We start from the raw sequence: 17,868 nt of genomic DNA on the forward strand, positions 1-17,868 counted from the left end.
TGCCAAGCCAAGCCAAGCCAAGCCAGAAGCCACCACACCACCAGGCGGGACGAGGGGTGCGGCGTGTGCGCAGCGGAGTGGACAGTGGAGGCGCGGATAAACTAGGCGCGGCTCGTCGCTATCCCTATCCGACGCCACGCCCGCGCGCGTGGCAGCGCTCTGCCTGGGTCGCCCAAAGTCACGGACGGACCCCATCGCCAAACGCCACCCAAAAAAAAGGCACTAGGCTTAGAGGTGATCCTTATCTCCGAGGTCTCAGATGCATGCACGCATCACAGTGCGACAAAACTGTCAACGTTAATTTAATTATCGCTGCACTCTGCTAGAAATGGACCGGACCTCTGAAAATATCTTGCTCGGCTTCGGCGTGTGTCCAGTTGATGCAGTACAGCGCTGCCCACTCGCGAAACGTCCAAAAAGCCGCCAGTCGCCTAGTCCCATACTTCTAGTCAGGACCACCGGATGAATTTTCATCTGTACGGTGCCAATATGATTTGAGATATCTTTACCACGTATAGTAATTCACGAGCTAATTTTTAGTCCGGATCACATCAGATATCTGATATTAAATATGAGCTTAGCTACATGGACGGATCTACGGATCTACGGTAGGTGCACGGGGGTACGGTCAACACTTTTTGCAAAACAGCTAACATATATACCTATATGTATATTGTACATACACAATTCCTTGCAAATACGAAGTCTAAGTGCTAAATGAGGAGAGCGAAACAATCACAAACAACCCGCTGTGCTATCCTTCATGGCGGACACAATGTTTATGTAATATTGAGTGTTGGTTTTGTTATGGGAATGCAACCGTCTTGATAAAAGTTATTTGAGTCTTAGTTGTGTTCAATCTATTTATTTTGGTCCAATTCTATTAAGAAGGAGAACACTATGTAGGTCCTTCCAAACTTAATTAGACCAACAGGCACAATCGTTTTAGCCTTGTTTATTTAATTTGTTGCTAAAACTGCTACATATCCTTCTTGTTGCTACTAGCTGGTAGCTGCGGCAAGGAGCGAGAGTATTTTTTTACAATCAATCATGCAAGGAAAGATGGATCACTAAGTCTACTTTCTCCATGTGTTATCAACGAAGATGTTATAAAACTAATTGCATAAATCATGGACTAATTAGATTTAATGAATTCGTCTTATGAGTTAGCCTCTATTTATATAACTGATTTTATAATTAAACTATATTTAATATTTCTAATTGGTATCTAAATGTGGCATGACTAAAGTTTAGTCACGAGGAACTGAACAGCGCCTTAGAAGTTTAATGGGCCTAGTTGGGTCTTGTATCTGACCACGATTGTAACCCACCCGTGTGTTCAGCTTGGTAGGTAGGCCGAGCCGCGAACGAAACTTGGGCTCAATATACAGAATTGAACGAAATGGCCCATTATTAACAAATCTCTTCAGTTTGCAAGAAAAAACAACGTCATTTTTGTGAATGGTGCCAGGCACACTAACTTTATAACAAGTACGGAAAATTTGGAGTATAAGCAGGCAGTTAAGATGTCACGCATGTCAAATCCTTGAAAGCACAAATAAGGAGAGCAGTTCCCATCTTCAACAAGGCAGATTCATCTGCACCAATCTTAGATCGAGCTTCCAGCGTCCATGGACCCAGCAACAGCATCATCTGCATAACAATTCGCCTGCCAATGTCTCGCTCGGTGTTCAGGTATGATCACCGCTGAGCTGAGAGGCAAGTTGGATCAACTCCACTGGAAATTCGGATAGAGATTCCTGGCCATTGAACAACATACTCCGTATGTATCTACTGACTACCATAACCGCGTACCTGGACAATCAATTCCTGGATCTTTAAGTTGTTCCAGAAGGTCCCAGCCCCTGCGTCCCTCTTTGTTAGATAGAACACACCAAGCAGCAAGCGATAAGAAATCAAATCCTCACCCACCAACTGCAAGAGTCGACGAACTGTGATCCCCGACCATCAATTGAGGAACTCGAAGCTCTTGAGTTTTCCGTTGCCCTCGTCACCCAGAAGCTTCACGTCGACCACGCCGCCGTACCTCCGAATGAAGGGATCAAAGGGGAATCGTCTCGTCAGCCAGATCGATGATAACCCTGCCGCACCTCATCCTTTGCTGCGGGAGTAGGTGCTACGGCCTTGGTTGGATGGGATTTGCACATCCGGAAGGGACGGAGGTGGGGCAGACGGCGGCAGCGGACGCCGGATGAGGAGGAAGCCGGGAACAGAAGCCCATCCAAACCAGGGGCCAATTCGCAAATATCCGGATCGCGACCAGGGGGTTATGTGAATATATTTGGATCGCGATTTAGGGTTCTATTTGAAAAATATAAGGGGGTATATGTAAATATTCGGATCGCGCCTATTAATCGCGATCCAAATCGGGGGGTTATTTGAAAACATGAGTGGCTTCTTCGTGAATACGCTGGGGCGGCGACATGGCACCCGGCGAGGTCGCTTCACCGCCGGAAACCGCCGCTAAGCCCCCGCCGCGATACGCCCGAGACCCGCTCACCAGCCTCCGTCGGGTTCAGGCGCCCAGCCGCCGCTTCCGGATCCCCTCGCGCGCCGCCGCCTCTCACATCCCTAGCTCCGCCGCCGGAGATGCTGCGGCGGCAGCGCCGCCGCGACAGGAGCACGTGGTGCCGGCACGAAGACGGGGGGTGGCGGCGCATTGTTGCCGCATGCCCCAGCAGGTCCCCGCGCGTTCCATCCCCAAGCCAAGCATGAATGCCATCGTCTCTGCGCTGTGCTCGGGGCTTGTGGCCGGGAGCCGTCATTGGACATCGACTTTACTAATTCTATTCTGAATAACATACACACACTCAGAAGATGCTTACAGATCATCCATCCAAAGCAGAAATCAACATCTTACTTAAGAAGCATATCAATATATCATACATTACACCAAAGTGCAGTTCAACTGCTTAACAAGCAGGTATAGTACAGACTGAATAGGTACAATTCCACAATGTTTTAGAAATCCCCGCTACACATTATCCAGCAGGGGACTTGCATATATATCAGATGGGTTGATGATATTTCGAGCTGATGAGCTCCATCTCAGTGCTACCACGGCAGTCGGGTAAGCCTGAGATGTCCAATATCACGACGTCTATTTACAAAACCATGTCTAAAAGCTATCCATTACATGATGCTGATATCATGCACTAGACCAACAGAGGTTTTAGCACATTACGAAACAGTTCTGATGTGATGTAGAGTGGGAGTGAATGATGATGCCAAGTTTGTGCACGGATTGCCGAACAATCTATTAGAGCTCTGATGATAAACCAGAGGACATTGAGGAGGCCCTGCTGGTGAGAGCAGGCCTCATTGTCACCAAAGCAGATTCATTTGCACCGGCTCTTAGAGCAATCCTACCAGCTTCCAGAAATCTGGCAACAGCATCCTCTGCGTAGCGGTTTGCTTCCCCGACAGTCATGGTCCTGCCAATATCTGGGTATGTGTTCAGTACATGATCACCATTAAGCTGTGAGGCAAGTTGAATCAACTCCACTTGAAACTCTGATAGAGATGAATCTTCCTTAGGGCCAAATGGTCGCAATGATTTTGTAACCTCTGGGAGTTTCTCTGTTTGGAAAAAAAAAGGAATGCCCAGTTAGGATCCTAGTAGAATTGGTCAAACAGTACAGCTGGCACATATACACGTTGACAACTCCAAGAATTACATAGCCTTTTTGTGAAAAAAAATCATTGATGATAGCAGTTATAGTGCCCAAAAAAATGCCATAATTGTTAAAGCCATTGGCATAACATACATATATACCAACCAACCAAAAATATACCTGGACAGTCAGTTCTTGGCGTCTTCCGGATTTTGAAGTAGTTCTCAAAGGTCCCAGCCCATGCATCTCTCTTTGTCAGGAAGTTACTGTGTAAATTAAATAGCTTCTTTACTGTTGCAGGAATGGACGAATGCTCATATTGTGAGCTTCCTTGTGGACCATTTGGTTCATGGATTACTGCACAAATGGAAAGTAAGGTCATTACTGCTGCAAGATAAATGGCAAAGAACATGAGCATAAGCATAAGCATATATTTCTGTGGTTGTAAACATACAGCTTATTATTCCCTTCTAAAAATACATAAGCATAATTTCTAGGTAAGAAAGCTCAGCTAATTGTTCAACTTCCTAGTTTTGTTAAAGTAAATCTGAGGACAAACATGACAGAGAGGTGACATCAGAATAACATAGCGGGCAGTTCCGACCTTTTGATGAGAACGGTTTGTGGATGGAATGCTGCCTATCTGCAAACTATCCACATGGATCGCCACTTGCCAGGTATATAGGGTAGTGTTTGCCAATTAACACAAGTTGACATATAATGACTATACAGAGTCTATATACTACAAGCTGAAATGCTAAGCTCATTTGATTACCAACAGCAGTTAGTAGCAGGAAAAATGCCACAAACTCCTTCACTGGCTGAATGTTTCTGAGCCAAATGAACAGAAATTGTCCTTACACTGTAGAATAAGAATCCAATCATACTAACATATTTGCAGTGCTGTACTAATCAAAATAATACACGAACTGACCTTAGCAAATAAATTCCTACCCGAAGGTAAAGTTAATAAATAGTCCCTACCTCCATATATCAATTTTAAAAATTCACTTTATCTTATGTTTCTCGATAGCCCCTGCTTACGAACATGAAAATTGTGATTTCAACACCAGAAGTACTCACCAGTTCCTTTCTCAATCCACGGCGAGATGAGGAAGCTAGGCACGCGCACCCCAAGCCGTTCAAACTTGAAGTAGTAGGGATCAGGCCCCACAATTCCATCAGGCTGGGGAACTCCGACAACCGGTGTAGGAACATGGTCATAGAATCCACCATGCTCATCGTATGTGATAATCAGGGCAGTCTCGTTCCACTGAGGACTTGCCCTCAGTGTCTCATACACCTCTTTGACAAACCTCTGGCCCCTTGCCACATCATGCGACGGATGGTCATCGTTTGCGGGAAACATCTCGCAATCAAAGTACCTCTGCTCAATCACCACATAGTTCGGCAGCTTCCCCCACTTGGCGTGCAGCTTGAATTTGAGGCTGTACTGGTGGAACTTGACAAGGTGCTTGAGCCGGCGGAGGCTCTGGTAGAAGAGCGTGGCCGGGATGTTCTGGTAGTAGATACCAAAGGACAAGCCGTTCTCCTCGAGGCTATCAAAGATGGTCTTTTGTGGGAAGCCGTGGATGAGGTCCTTCCGGGCGTTGAAGGTGAGGCCGTGGGAGGTCGCTGAGTGGACGAACAGGCGGTTGGGCTGCGTGGAGGTGGGCACGGAGGCGAACCACCGATCGAACACGGCGAACTCATCGGCGAGGGAGGCGTACACGGGGATGGCCTCCGGCTTGAATCCGCTCATGACGTTCTGCGCCATGCCGAGGCCCATCCCGCGCGCGTTCTGGGCGAAGCCTGACATGGGGGGCGGCACGGCGGAGGTGTCGGCGGACCCGAAGATCTGCTCGCGGATGTCCTCGAAGCCGTGGCCGGGGTCGGAGTCGACGTAACCGGCCTTGTCGGTGACGAAGATCTCCGGGGAGGAGGGGTCGGAGGCGTTGAGGTGGTTGGACTCGCGGCCGGTGAGGCCGTCGATGTCGGGGCGGGTGCGGTGGAGCCAGCCGAGGATGTGGTCGAAGCTGCGATTCTCCATCACGACGACCACCACCGTCTTGATCGGGGAGTGGATCTCGTGCTTCCGGCGGCGGCGCTTCAGCCCGCGATGGTGCGCGTCCAGGCAGTGGCCGGAGACGACCAGCGCGAGCAGGAGGAGCGCCACGAGGAGGCGCGCCTCGGGTCGGCCGCGGCGGCCCGCGCGGGCGGCGGCGGCCATCGCGACGGAGCTAGGTCTTCGTCCGCGACGGCGGCAGCGGCGGCGGAGGGTAGGGTAGGTGTGATTGCTGTTCAGTTGAATTGGTGAGCTCTGTTTTTTTTTTTCAATTTAAGCAGTTCCTTTACTTTAGCGTGCGAATTTCGCCGCCGGCGCGGCTCCTTTTTTAATTCTTTCCGATTTTACCCCGTGGGGGTTGGGGGAGGTGGTTGGAGGAAGCCGAAAGCCGACAGGTGGGCCCCGTGTCTTCGGGCCACACGTCATTGGGATATGGGGCTCGGTTCGTGCAAGGTGCATGGCTCCTTGCTGCGAAGCGTGGACCAGTGGTTGTTAGAGCGTGGGACACCGAGTACTGGGACCCTCTCGTACCTGGTCCCACGAGTCATCGTCACACTACGCTCGCTGCTTTGTTTTCCTGAAAACTCTTTAATTTTCACCTAATGGGAAAGCATAGGGTGCGACTAGGAAGAAGGAATCTGGTTAGCAAGGAGATTTTCCGGAGTGGCTTTGCTTTGTGCTACGCTAATGCGACAAGAACCACACGCTCCTGCAGCTCCGCTTCCATTCCATGTGTCCCTCAACACCGTGGGCACTACTATCATGTCAGCAGTTTGAATTTTTCTTGAAATAAAAGTAGTTTGAATTTTGCCAAGAGCAAATTTAATAAAGACAAATTGGCATCATCAAACTGTCTCGAGAAATTCTTCTTCTGGACTTTGACCTTTGAGGATTTGATTCTGCAGCAAGTGGGTGTGTTTCTTTATCATCTTACGCGATGAACAAATATTTCTTTATGTTTAGTTTTCATTTTGTTGCGCTCCTCTCACGATCAGGACATGCGGAAAGTATATTTGAAGCTAAAGCAAGTTGGGAAATTTCTTCCGCGCTTGCCTTTCAAGAAATTATTTGTCGATGTCTCCCGTTCGTCTTCAGCTAATTACGAGTAAATGGCAGTCTAATCCCCGTGATTTCCCGGACATTTTGTACTCCTATTGACGGGAAGATAGTTTAGTTGGACAATCGGCAACAACAACTGCCAGTCGTTCGATTTCTAGGAGATTAAACGCTGCCGTTCATGATCTGCTCCCCTTTTGATGATGAAATGGTTTCAGACTTTCAGTAAAATACCGGTGACGGGCTTGATTCGCCATTCATTTTTCAGTAAAAAAACAAAAGGAAAAGGAAATGCAGTATAACAATATTTCCTGATTAAATTATTTGAGATGCGACCAATCATCCAGACGATCGGTGCCAATCATAAGGCCGGCGCAGTCGGTGCAGGCAGATCGACGTCCTTGTCTGTTCATTTGATCATTTCTGTACGTGACCAATAATACGATACTTGCATGGTTGCATGTGTTCGAAAACAGACTTTTTCAAACTTTAGATTACTTCTAGTGTCTAGCTAGTGATGTTTGTCACTATCAGAATCAAGCAGGCACGGCACCTCCTTTTTTACGGTCTCTGACTGGATAAGCTTCCATGCAGTTTCTCTCAGCATCAGAGAGTCTGCACTGCAGTTGAACGACGCACGGCAGAGAGGCGAAGATTGGAGTAATCGCATCGAAAATGACCAGGAAATATCTCTGCAAAAAAGAATTACTGGAGCCACAGCCCGGATGGATTAAGAATCATCTTAAGGATATGCCAGACCAGATCCAACCTCTGACGCCCCATTTTTCTAATTAACCCGGCCTCTTATTGCTTGCGTCCGCCATGACAGGGCCGTGTTCATGTTCTCTAATCCTGAACTCCTAGCTCCAATCCAATGACAGGCCATCGCGTAGTCAACTAAAGACTTGTCCCGGGCTCTCATGATCGCTTGCTAATTACTAGTCAAATGCCTTCACATCGCAGAAGATGATTTGTGAAAATAAGCCGGAGCGTTTGATTGGGTCTCGCGTGGCCTGGCCATCGACGAGCTTCCCGGCGACCCTTTGGTGGCCAAGTTTTTTTTTAAAAAAAAATGCATGGTGGCCAAGTTGTTGTCATTCCCTTTTGAGTTCGTGCACTAGGTTGCTAACTCTGTGTCTGCATATGGTTTATATCATTCATTTCGCTAATATGTTGGGACCAAATTTGATATAAATTTGTGCACATGGTTCATAGCCAAAATTAAAACTCTTACTCCTACCACCAATTGTAGTTCACTTTGCTTCAACCAATTTAGGATAAGTTGCAATCTATATATGGTCGTACGTAACTGAAGCCGTGCGTACAAATTTGCTAAACTATACACACCAGACACCTGTTTAATCGATTATGGCCATTCTTTTAAAAAGCAAAACAAAACAAAGAAATATGATAATTCTTCGTCGATCATATCACGTTGATAGTTGATGAGTCCACGCGCTTGATCGTAAAAGGTCCCACTCCCCTGCGGCTCTGCGTGGCACAACGTTCATTGAGGGGGCGAGTTGTGGTTGCTCTAGATCGCAAATGTTCCCAGTCACGTGTGCGGATACGAGTGATGGCGTTGCAGAAGATCCCAATCTTTTTGGCTCCCAAGTCATACTGCATACATGCATTACATGAAGATAAGGAAGAAATAATCATGAAGCATAAAGGACCGGTTAGAAAGGTAATCACTAAAGATTATTACATAAACCAGCTAGCAGACACCCCGGGTAGTTCCCAATGTTTGGCACTTTCCATACTTCGTGGGTGCAACATCAACAAATTCGCTCATGATCAAGTTACAACCTAAGATCTATGACTATATTATGTTAACTGATCGTATTTTGTTCATTCCATCGGTCTGCAAATGGGCCCAGGTACATGTGCTTCTTCCTCCTCGCGACACCGGCAGGTTAGGGTTTAGGGTGGGAGGTGGGGGGGGGGGGAGCGGCCGGTAGCGAGGTTATTGTCGGCCAAGGTGGTGGTTGAGGCGGCGGTTTTAGGGTTTTGAATTTTCGAGGTTGGAGGCAGCTTCCATAGCCGACGGGTATAGAAGGGGGAGGTTGGAGGTGGCGGCGGCCCGACGGTGATAGCGGTTCAGTCGATGGCGAATGTGAGGTGGCGCTCCCTGGCTGGGTGGGGCTGGACCCTCGGTGGGTGGTGGGCGGTAGACTGTAGCGGGAGCAAGAAGAAGGCCGAGTTCGAAGGCTGGCGGTGGGTGAGCATGCGGCGGGGACGAGTGCATCGTGGGTCGCCGTAGGCCTTTTGCAACTTCTCGTCTCCCAGTCACCCGCGTGGCTCCTAATAGGACCCCTCTAGATTTCGTCATTGCGTGCTAGCAGAGCGCTTCTTCTGAAAGGTTCGTGGAGTAGCACTGTCTCACTGTATGTACTACACACCCGGCCGGCTCGGCCATGCTAAGATATTTTTTTTATTGACCGGGCACTGGAGCCTCAACTTGCATCGCTTCAGAATTTCAAGCACATGCATCACTTCGGCGTATGAGCTGGAGCTGCAGTGTTTTAAAATGGAGAGAGAGTATTTAGACATCACTTTCTGCACACATTGTAGAGGGCCTCATGCGGCTACCGCTGCGCTGCAACTTGCCTGGCCCAACCCAAGCCTCAGTTGTCCTGGAAAGAGGCCCAGCCCACATACTAGGACATCAGCCCAACCCAAGATTCAGTTCCCAAGAATAATGAAACGAGATCTCTCGGGTTACCACCTGCTTACAATCAAGAGCTTCTAGTCTGTTTGATCTCCATACAACGACAACCATCATTCTTCTTCATCACGTAGATGCGCTCCACCTCATAGAGAAGCTTCGTTCCCTTGCGCCCCGCCCATCTCCGGCCGTCTCCGGCGACAGAGACACCGCTCGCCGGCGTGCCACACAAAGCTGCCGTGTTTCATTTCGTTGAGGTGTCTGAAAACTTCGACGATGCTCGTAGGCGCCTGGGACTGAGGAGACGCGGAGAAGAAACGACGACTGATGCGTTCATGACCGGACACCTGCCATGGATCACTCTGGCAGGCGCATTATTGTTACAATTTGACAAGCACGACGTCGCGGTCTCGCTGATAAATGTGTACACACGACATCGATAACGGAACAATCATGTCGGGATGTGACACTGCGACAGCGAGTCATAGTTTTATTGGCACGCGCCCGCACACGTGGTGATGTGGATTAAACGGAAGCAGACAACGTCGCAACCAGGTCATGGTCACGGCGCGGTCACGGCGCGCATGAACTCGTCGTCGGCGACGAGCCTCGCGAGCGCGTCGGGGGCGAGGCACACCTCCAGCGCCACGGCGCCGCCGCCGCCGCGGCCCTCGAAGACCGTGGTCTTGCCGTCTAGCTTGTTCCCGGGGCCGCACCGCACGGCGGCCGGCCTCCCCCACCCGAAGTCGTTGCCGTACACGTCGAACCGCGGCGAGCTGCCCGTGCCCACGTCCGCCGCGCCCAGCAGGTCCGTGTTGTACGCGAGCCTCGGCTCCCGCACCCACCGCTCCAGCGACTCCCTCACCAGGGCCGCCTCGTCGAACGACGCCACCGCGCGGTTCAGCTGCCACGCCGTCCAGCCGAGCCCTTTCTCCACGACCTCGCCGGCGGTCGACTGCACCTTGCAGGGCACCACGGCGTTGCCCACGTAGCCGGCCGGCGGGATGCCCTTCACCCTCCCCCGGCAGCCGATGAGCAGCACGTACGTGGTCTTCTGCGAAGGGTCCAGGCGCCTGGCTCGGCACACCGACCGCCACAGGTGCCCGAGCACAGCCTGCAGTGAGGAGATGGTGGCCGCGCCGGTCATGGAGTGCACCTCCGCGTTCGCCCGGGCCTTCAGCTTCTTCACGCTCTCCGAGGAGAAATGGAAGAAACATTCCTGCAACGGTAGCTGCTGATTCTCGTGTCGCCGGATGGCGTCCTCGAGCTTGGCAAACTTGAGGGGGACGGGCACGGGGCAGGTGTCGAGGAACCACCGCTCTAGCACCGGCGGCGGCCGTTCGCATGTAGCGCCATCGCTCCGGCTCAAGTCCGACCAGGTGTTGACAAAATGCCAGAACGTGGTGCCGTCGCCGACGGCGTGGTTGAGCGACGCGGCGACGAAAACGGCGTCCTCGAGCTCGTTGACCTGCACGGCCAGCAGCGGCGCCCGCCTGGGCTCGCCGTCCACCGAGGCGGCGTCGGCGCTGACCAGCCCGTTGAGCGGGAACAGGGACGCCACCAGCTCGCGAGGAATGTAGAGCTCCCCGGTGATGTCGGCCGCCGTGACACCTGGTGCCGCGGCATGGACGAACTCGGCCCCCTCGCCGGTGCAACGCAGCGACACGGTAATGGTCCCGTCGCCGGCGCGCTCGTGGACCACGAGCTGACCTGCGAACGGGTGGAAGCGGCCCAGGGCGCGGGCGAACGCGGACGCGAGGCGGTCGACGACGGCGTGCCAGTGCTCGTGCTTTGGCTTGGGCAGGAGGACGCCCTTCTGGATGTAGTCGATGGTGATCAACCGGAGATCCCACGGCGTCAGGTGGATGGTCTCCGGCACCGGTGACGACGAGGGTGGCGGCGGCTGCTCGGCGCGGATGACGCGGCGGCCGATCACCTGGACGCGCCCGGTGTCCGTGGAGCCTGGCATGGCGCGAGATCTCAGTAACGTCTAGTAGTAAGTGGAGTAGGCGTGTTGCACTGAGCTCTTTGCTATGCGGTAGAGCATGCGAATAGCGCATGAGCTTTCCTGCCCTTTTATTGCCGGCAGCCGGCTTGATACGCCCAAAACGGAATCGTAGACAGCTCGCTCAATGCGTTCATCTGCGGCACACGTAAAACGTGGCAGCACATATTTTTGCTACGAGTGCAAATGAGAGAGATTTTCATTTGGATATGAGAATCTACTGCATACATACACGTGCCCTATCCGACTACCATAATTTTATAATGGAATAATTTGGACATACACCGGACAATAAGTGTATCCGCCCTACTACTAGTATTTTTACTTTTTTCTCTTTTTCGAAGATTTTTTATCATCTGGTTGGACCATGGGTGGCTAATAAGTGAGGTGGTAGGGGTTCCACGTATCACGATGGTTGAGGACAACATCGAGATGAGATCAGCTAATATAAAGTGGATTTGAATGATACAAAATTAGTTATACTTATTTGTTAGCTAGCTATATGTACACCTCACTATGTAAAAAATACAAAATAACGTAAAACACAAGACAAGAAAAACAAGCCATACTAGAGAGCATGGTAAAACCATTGTTTAGAAATTGTGTCGTTTATGAGCTTTTATATTTATTCCGCTTTTATCTTTATTCCTAAACGTACGTTCTTTTAGACCTTAAGGGTGCGTTTGGTTCAGCTGTGAGCTGTGAAAAATCTGCTGTCAGATGTCTGCTGTGAAAAAGCTGCTGTGAGATGCTTGCTGTGAAAAAGCTGAAAGTCGTTTGGTTCAAACTGCTGTGAGTTGTTGACTGTGAAAAAATTATATATTGTCTTTATGCAAATCGACAGTATACAATATTTTTTTTATGACCAAATTCTTTCCTTTAAATCTTTATTTTTATATATATATAAAAATATTTGGAGTTAACTTTTTTATTCTTTTTTATTTTTATTTTTCTATATATGAAAATCTTTATTTTCTTATATATAAAAAAGAATTGAAAGGATATATATATGACCAATAGTAGATGTTTAGTTTTCACAAATTCGGAAAAGCTGCAAAAGCAGGGTACAACCTGCTTTCAAATTTGTACTACAGAAAAGCAGCTTTTTCAAAGCAGCTGCAGAAAAGTTGAACCCCTTTGGTTCAGCTTCTGCTTTCACAAAGCAGAAGCAGGTTCAGAAAGCTGAACCAAACACAGCCTAAAGCTTTGCGACTCTGTCATCTCCATGCCTTTTTTTCATGCGGTTGGTGTACAGTCTTTGTCAGTTAGATTTTATCGGAAGCTTTCGACTTCCGCGCGTCCTTACTGCCTAGATGATCTGGTCGCGCACGAAATAATCGTGTCTTCAACGGCCCAAGTTTTTGTGCCAAATAAGCTGGCTGACAAAGATCTAAATACTATAGGATCGATATTCATTCATTACTGGATTTCAGCAATAGAATTGATGGAAGGTTGCATGTAAGACCATTAATGTACAACTAGAAATATTACATTCCATAGTAAAGGTTTTTTAAATAATGGATCGGAATTAAACAAAAATTTCTAAATGACTTCTTTTCTTTTATTTTTTTTATAAAGTTCTGCATGTCTCTTTATACTCTACCTTCTTCGTCCAAAAGCTTGCTCAGGCAAATATTCGGGGAAAAGACTTTATTCCTGGTAAAGATGACTAACTTTTTTTTTGAATCTCCAGCAAACATACCAGGTAACAAATTCCGCAACTTATGTGTCCTACAACACTCAATTTGTGTAGTTCCAATTGTACGCATTTCAGGGTAAATGGTGGAAGTATTTATTAACAATATGTGTGGTGGGATTTATTCGTGCTAATCTCCATATGTTTATAGCTAGCCCGATAACTACTCTTTGAGCCACTTATCTCTTAGTGCTACTTATAGGAAATTTTATTCTAGTTATAGTATCTCTCTTTCTATTTTCACTTACTACGAATGCTCACGACCACTTAAACAAAGAACTGAATAATAGTCTGCACAATTATTTATTGCCACTTCAAATTTTCCACTAAACGGTCGTGCTAACATACATGATTACATATATCGGATGCTAGATATGCCAAACAAATAATCTATTACATGTATTAAACTAATCAATATAATTGAAAATCAGAATCCTAATATGCCCTCTAAAGAAGAAAACATTTATTTTCTTTTTTGTGTTTGTTTGCCATCAGAGAAGTAAAATTTAAGTCGTTTAGTCCATGTCGTGAACTTGTTGGACAAGAAGCGGTTGGTTCTGTAAGTAGACGACAGTTGTGGACATTGCAAGCAATATGAACCTCAAAAATATATTGGTCAGTGAGAGGAAGCTACCGGATGGCGGATGTGGGAGGGATCGGGGAGCAAGGTCCCATGTGATGATAGAGAAGAAGAAACGGATACAACTTGAGCGGGAACAAAATGGGAGGGGTGCTGGTATATTGCTTCTGATTGACCAATGTAGTAGACATCCAACGATCTCTTCTTTTTCTTCCTCCTCCAGACAAGAGATATCCTCGTTCTTCCACCGAAAAATTCAAAGCTACATGAAGCTAGAAACTTCCTGCCTCGATCCTACCTTTCCTCAACTGCTTCAATTCCTCATCGTCTCATCGTGAGCCTGTTATGCTAAATTGGCTTTGTCAATATCATTGCTATCACACTTCTTGCCTCAAGCATCACGCTACTATTGTCCTTATTCCTTCCGCGTCCGGTGGCGCTCCATCCCTGCATCCACCACTCCATCATCACCATTGCTCCGGCCTGCTTTTTCCGGAGCCTTTTGCATCTAACAGCCAAACCATCAAAACTCACGGGGAGCATAATCCATTATTTTCCGGAGCACGCGGTCACGTGCGCGCGCCTGCATCACCCCACTGCCCACCATCCGATCGACGGAACGCCCCTTGCTGCTGTGACGTGTCCCGCTCGCCACGCCCGTGCGCTCCGCATTGAGGCCTCAGCGCCCACGCGCTCCGCCACGCCACACCATTTAAACTAGTGTCTGGGGCGCGCCGTTTATGCGCCGCTAGGAGGAACGATTTTATGGATGTTTAAACAGCTCTGCTATGCGTGATGCTCTCTGAATTATGACCAGTGGATTAAAAGGACCACAAATGCTTATTGCAGAAACAAATCTATCTACCAACATGATCTACATGTACTGCCAAAGAATGTAAAAGAAAACTTCAAATGCCGAGAAAGGTATAAGGTTGAGGCAAGCACAAACACCTGTGTTTGCTATGCTTATAGTAGTACAATTGGTATACAACATCTGAACAGAGAAACCCCACTGCAGTTCAGTGTTCAGACATCTCATGACTCGTACAAGTCATTCTTGTAGAAGAGAGTCCAGTCAGAATCATCCGATGAGACAAGCTCAAATTCTTCTACCCTCATGGACTCGGCAACTGGGACTGGGTTTGAAGAAGCCTTGCTGCCTATCATTGTTCAGTTCATCACCGACGCAACTGAACTCAACAGAGCCAAAGCCACGTGATTTTTGTTGGTGGTTGTCACCTCTCTGAGAATTGGTATCGCCTCGTCATTGTGCGAAAGCAAAGTAATTGCAAAGCTTTGTGTTTAGAACCAACACTTATTCACTAAAATCAAATAAAAATACAGTACAGTAGTCAAAGAGGAAAGGTCCATTACCTCAAGACAAGTGCCAATATCAAACCCATATAAGCGAGAATCAAAGTCTATTATGGATCCATCATAGAGCACAGCAGTTGGAACAGTTGTCTGCACCAACGATTGCTTGCTCAGCTTCTGATGAAGACTGCAATTCCGGGAGAGGCGAAACAAGTTAAATTTTAATGCATTTGGAGAGGACAAAAGGATGAAAGATGAACATCTACTAAGTCAATGATATGCTATATACCTTCGCTGCACGTGAGTGGTTGGATGCTCAGACAATGAATCAAGAAGGCTGCCAGATCCACAACCAAAATCAACCTGGAAATGCACCTTCACAATGAGAAACCTAATAATTTTCATAAATAAGGGACAAGAGGATGAGGGGGGATTTACAAGTGTGGTAGCGTGCAGCTCATTGATATGCTGGACAACAAATTCAACTCTTTGTTTCGATAATGGAGGGCTGAACAAGGCTTTTTCCATTCTATCTTCTAATGGTTCAGTTACCTGCAAAACCTTTACAGAGAAATCCACAGAGCAGCTCTCTGCAAAGATGTTTAAAAATATATACATGCGCTGCAGCCTGATTCAAAAAGGTTGCTTAAATAAAATTATAAAATTAGGTGGCTCACCTCTAGATACATTGGAAAGTTCATGTGAGAATTCAGAAGCTGCAGCCAGCATCCCAACCCTAGGAGGCAGTTCAGCGATAAAACATGCAGCTTGATTTACTGATAGCTGAGTTACACATGATTCAAGCTGATTACTAACAGCCAATATTAGCCTAAACGGTAAACGCTAAACAGTCGTTTACCTACCGATTAGCTATTTATTCAGACTAAACGGCCATTTAAACGGATTAAATGGTCACTAAACAGGGTAGGCGGCTGATTAAACGGACACGGCTAGTCATTGTGTAGCGTGTATACGGTGTGTACACGGGCTAAACGGCCATGTAGGCGAACAGTGCTAACAGCACAAGTCCCTATCTCAAACAAATATATTTTTGTTTTATCCTTCATCACAAGGGAAGCCGTATAACTTATGGAAGTCAATGATGCATGGGATGGGAAAACACCAAAATCTAGGCCCTCAATGTGTGTTAAAGTTGCCGTGCTTTCAAGCTGCTTCTTTGGTGTATCCACTGTAAAATGTCCAGTTGAACTACACATTCCTGAATCATTGCATCTAGTATCACTGTAAACAGATAAGCACATTGCAAATTCTTGCAGAAAAGTATTTGGATGCATCTTGAAATCGTCAGTGCACTTGGAAAGATATACTTGTCCATTTTTGTGTTTAGTTGCTTGAAATAATTGTTGAACCAAATCAAGACCTCCAATGCAGAATTCTGAATAACATCAGATTCCTTACTCCAAGTGTGAGCTGCAGCATACTCTAGTAAAATCTCCTGCTTCCGTGAACATATTTTCACTTCACATTTGAAAATATCTGGATTTTCCTTGTCGATTCTAACATCATTGGTGTACTGATTTTCTACACTCTTTGCTAGTGCTCCTCTTTCTTCAGAGCTCACAGCTGATGTTAAGATATACCCTACCGACAGCAAATTGGGGCTCTGACAACTTCTGATTGCGATAGAATGAACAAAGGAGATCTCGTGGAGAGAGGCCTTTCCAACTGAAACGAGAGTACGCAGATGAAAGCTCTGCTGCAAGAATCGCGTCCCTAGACATCTTACAATTTCCATCAGGTAACTTGCCCAGAAGTATCCTGAGGAACCAAAAGCATGTTACTGTGTTAGTGAAAAGAACAAAAATAGGAGTATGATAAAATCCGGTGCCTAAACAGTAGATAAAAGCAGTCCAAATATTAAAGAAAAACAGAGCATGAGGCCAAATAGTGGATGGATGCGGTAACGAAAGAGAATTTGTTGAAGAAGCACTGCCTGGACAGTGACACTTGTGCAATTTGTAACTCGGGGGTGGAAAGTTCTGCCCATCTCATTGCAGGGTGCTCCTTCTCCGTGGGTTTTTGGGCCCGTATTGGTGTTGAGCTGGATGAAGATGACGTGGCAACTTTGTGGCAAGTCCGGCCGCCGGTGCACCTCCCCCCTGCCCATTTCAACGCTTTTTTGCTCCTGTGCTGTTGGCGTCTATGGAAACACAGGCATGATGTTGTATTCCGTTCTCTCCCCCCTGCTATGATCGGCTCTTCGCGGGATGTCGCGAAGATGCCGAACTCTGGGCATGTAGATTGCCCCCTGCGGACCGTGATGTTGCCCTTGCATGGGCTGTTGTTTTCTCTCCCCCCTCCCCTGCTGTCCTACCTGTAGCTGACATGTAACAACCTGCTCATGTATGTGCTATGAAAGGAAATGAAAAGGTGGGGATGCTCCCCCCCCCGAATTTCTCAAAAAAAAATAGTGGATGGACCTAATGATGGCGGTGAGTGTGCGCTGCACTCAAATAGTGTCTTGCTTAAGCCATAATCGAAATAACCATAAAAGGTAAATACCTAACTGTCCTAAAATCTGGAAAAAACAATCAGCTTTATAACTTTTTTGTCACAAAATTAGAGATGTGCATCACAGGATTAATATGCAAGTGACAAAGGATGCAATTTGTCACTGCAAATAACATATAGTGATACAGATGGAGTTTTGAACTTTGCATCTGTGCAAACAAAGTACAAACAGCTACATGCCACAAAAGGCTAGTTAATTCCTAAATGTGATTATATTCCTTGCACCGGTGCTGAAGAAAAACTAAACATAAAGTAAAGCCAAAAATACTATATTCAAATGTCGAGTAAAAAGGATCAATTCAGCGGTTCACCATCCA

General features: G+C 47.5%; 2 protein-coding genes, 1 long non-coding RNA gene and 1 pseudogene across 3 annotated transcripts; all 4 read right to left on the minus strand.

Moving 5' to 3' along the window:
• Nucleotides 1-2,877: 2,877 nt before the first annotated feature.
• LOC112874704 (non-specific phospholipase C1) lies at nt 2,878-5,987 on the minus strand. Its single transcript, XM_025938183.1, has 3 exons — nt 4,719-5,987; nt 3,816-3,992; nt 2,878-3,600 (listed from the first exon to the last, which is right to left on the minus strand). The coding sequence occupies exons 1-3, from the start codon at nt 5,863-5,865 to the stop codon at nt 3,281-3,283; spliced, it is 1,644 nt and encodes a 547-aa protein (XP_025793968.1). The 5' UTR covers nt 5,866-5,987; the 3' UTR covers nt 2,878-3,280.
• Nucleotides 5,988-9,736: 3,749 nt separating this feature from the next.
• LOC112873841 (uncharacterized acetyltransferase At3g50280-like) lies at nt 9,737-11,462 on the minus strand. Its single transcript, XM_025936921.1, has one exon. It carries the CDS (start codon nt 11,391-11,393, stop codon nt 9,987-9,989), a length of 1,407 nt encoding a protein of 468 aa, XP_025792706.1. The 5' UTR covers nt 11,394-11,462; the 3' UTR covers nt 9,737-9,986.
• Nucleotides 11,463-14,642: 3,180 nt separating this feature from the next.
• On the minus strand, nt 14,643-15,202 carry LOC112876414. Its single transcript, XR_003225312.1, has 2 exons — nt 15,080-15,202; nt 14,643-14,948 (listed from the first exon to the last, which is right to left on the minus strand). It is a non-coding gene; the product is annotated as an uncharacterized LOC112876414 (long non-coding RNA).
• An 87-nt stretch (nt 15,203-15,289) lies between these two features.
• LOC112875600 lies at nt 15,290-17,147 on the minus strand (annotated as a pseudogene).
• Nucleotides 17,148-17,868: the final 721 nt, after the last annotated feature.

Source organism: Panicum hallii, chromosome 9, assembly GCF_002211085.1.
Source record: "Panicum hallii strain FIL2 chromosome 9, PHallii_v3.1, whole genome shotgun sequence".
Classification (NCBI taxonomy): Eukaryota; Viridiplantae; Streptophyta; class Magnoliopsida; order Poales; family Poaceae; genus Panicum; species Panicum hallii.

Excerpts from the sequence above, each read along its gene's own strand:
- LOC112874704 (XM_025938183.1), bottom strand. The coding sequence starts at position 5,865 with ATGGCCGCCGCCGCCCGCGCGGGCCGCCGCGGCCGACCCGAGGCGCGC. Across the intron at positions 3,993-4,718 it reads GTGGATTGAGAAAGGAACTG|TAATCCATGAACCAAATGGT; the intron begins GTGAGTACTTCT and ends CCATTTGTGCAG. Across the intron at positions 3,601-3,815 it reads GCCAAGAACTGACTGTCCAG|AGAAACTCCCAGAGGTTACA; the intron begins GTATATTTTTGG and ends TTTTCCAAACAG.
- LOC112873841 (XM_025936921.1), bottom strand. The coding sequence starts at position 11,393 with ATGCCAGGCTCCACGGACACCGGGCGCGTCCAGGTGATCGGCCGCCGC.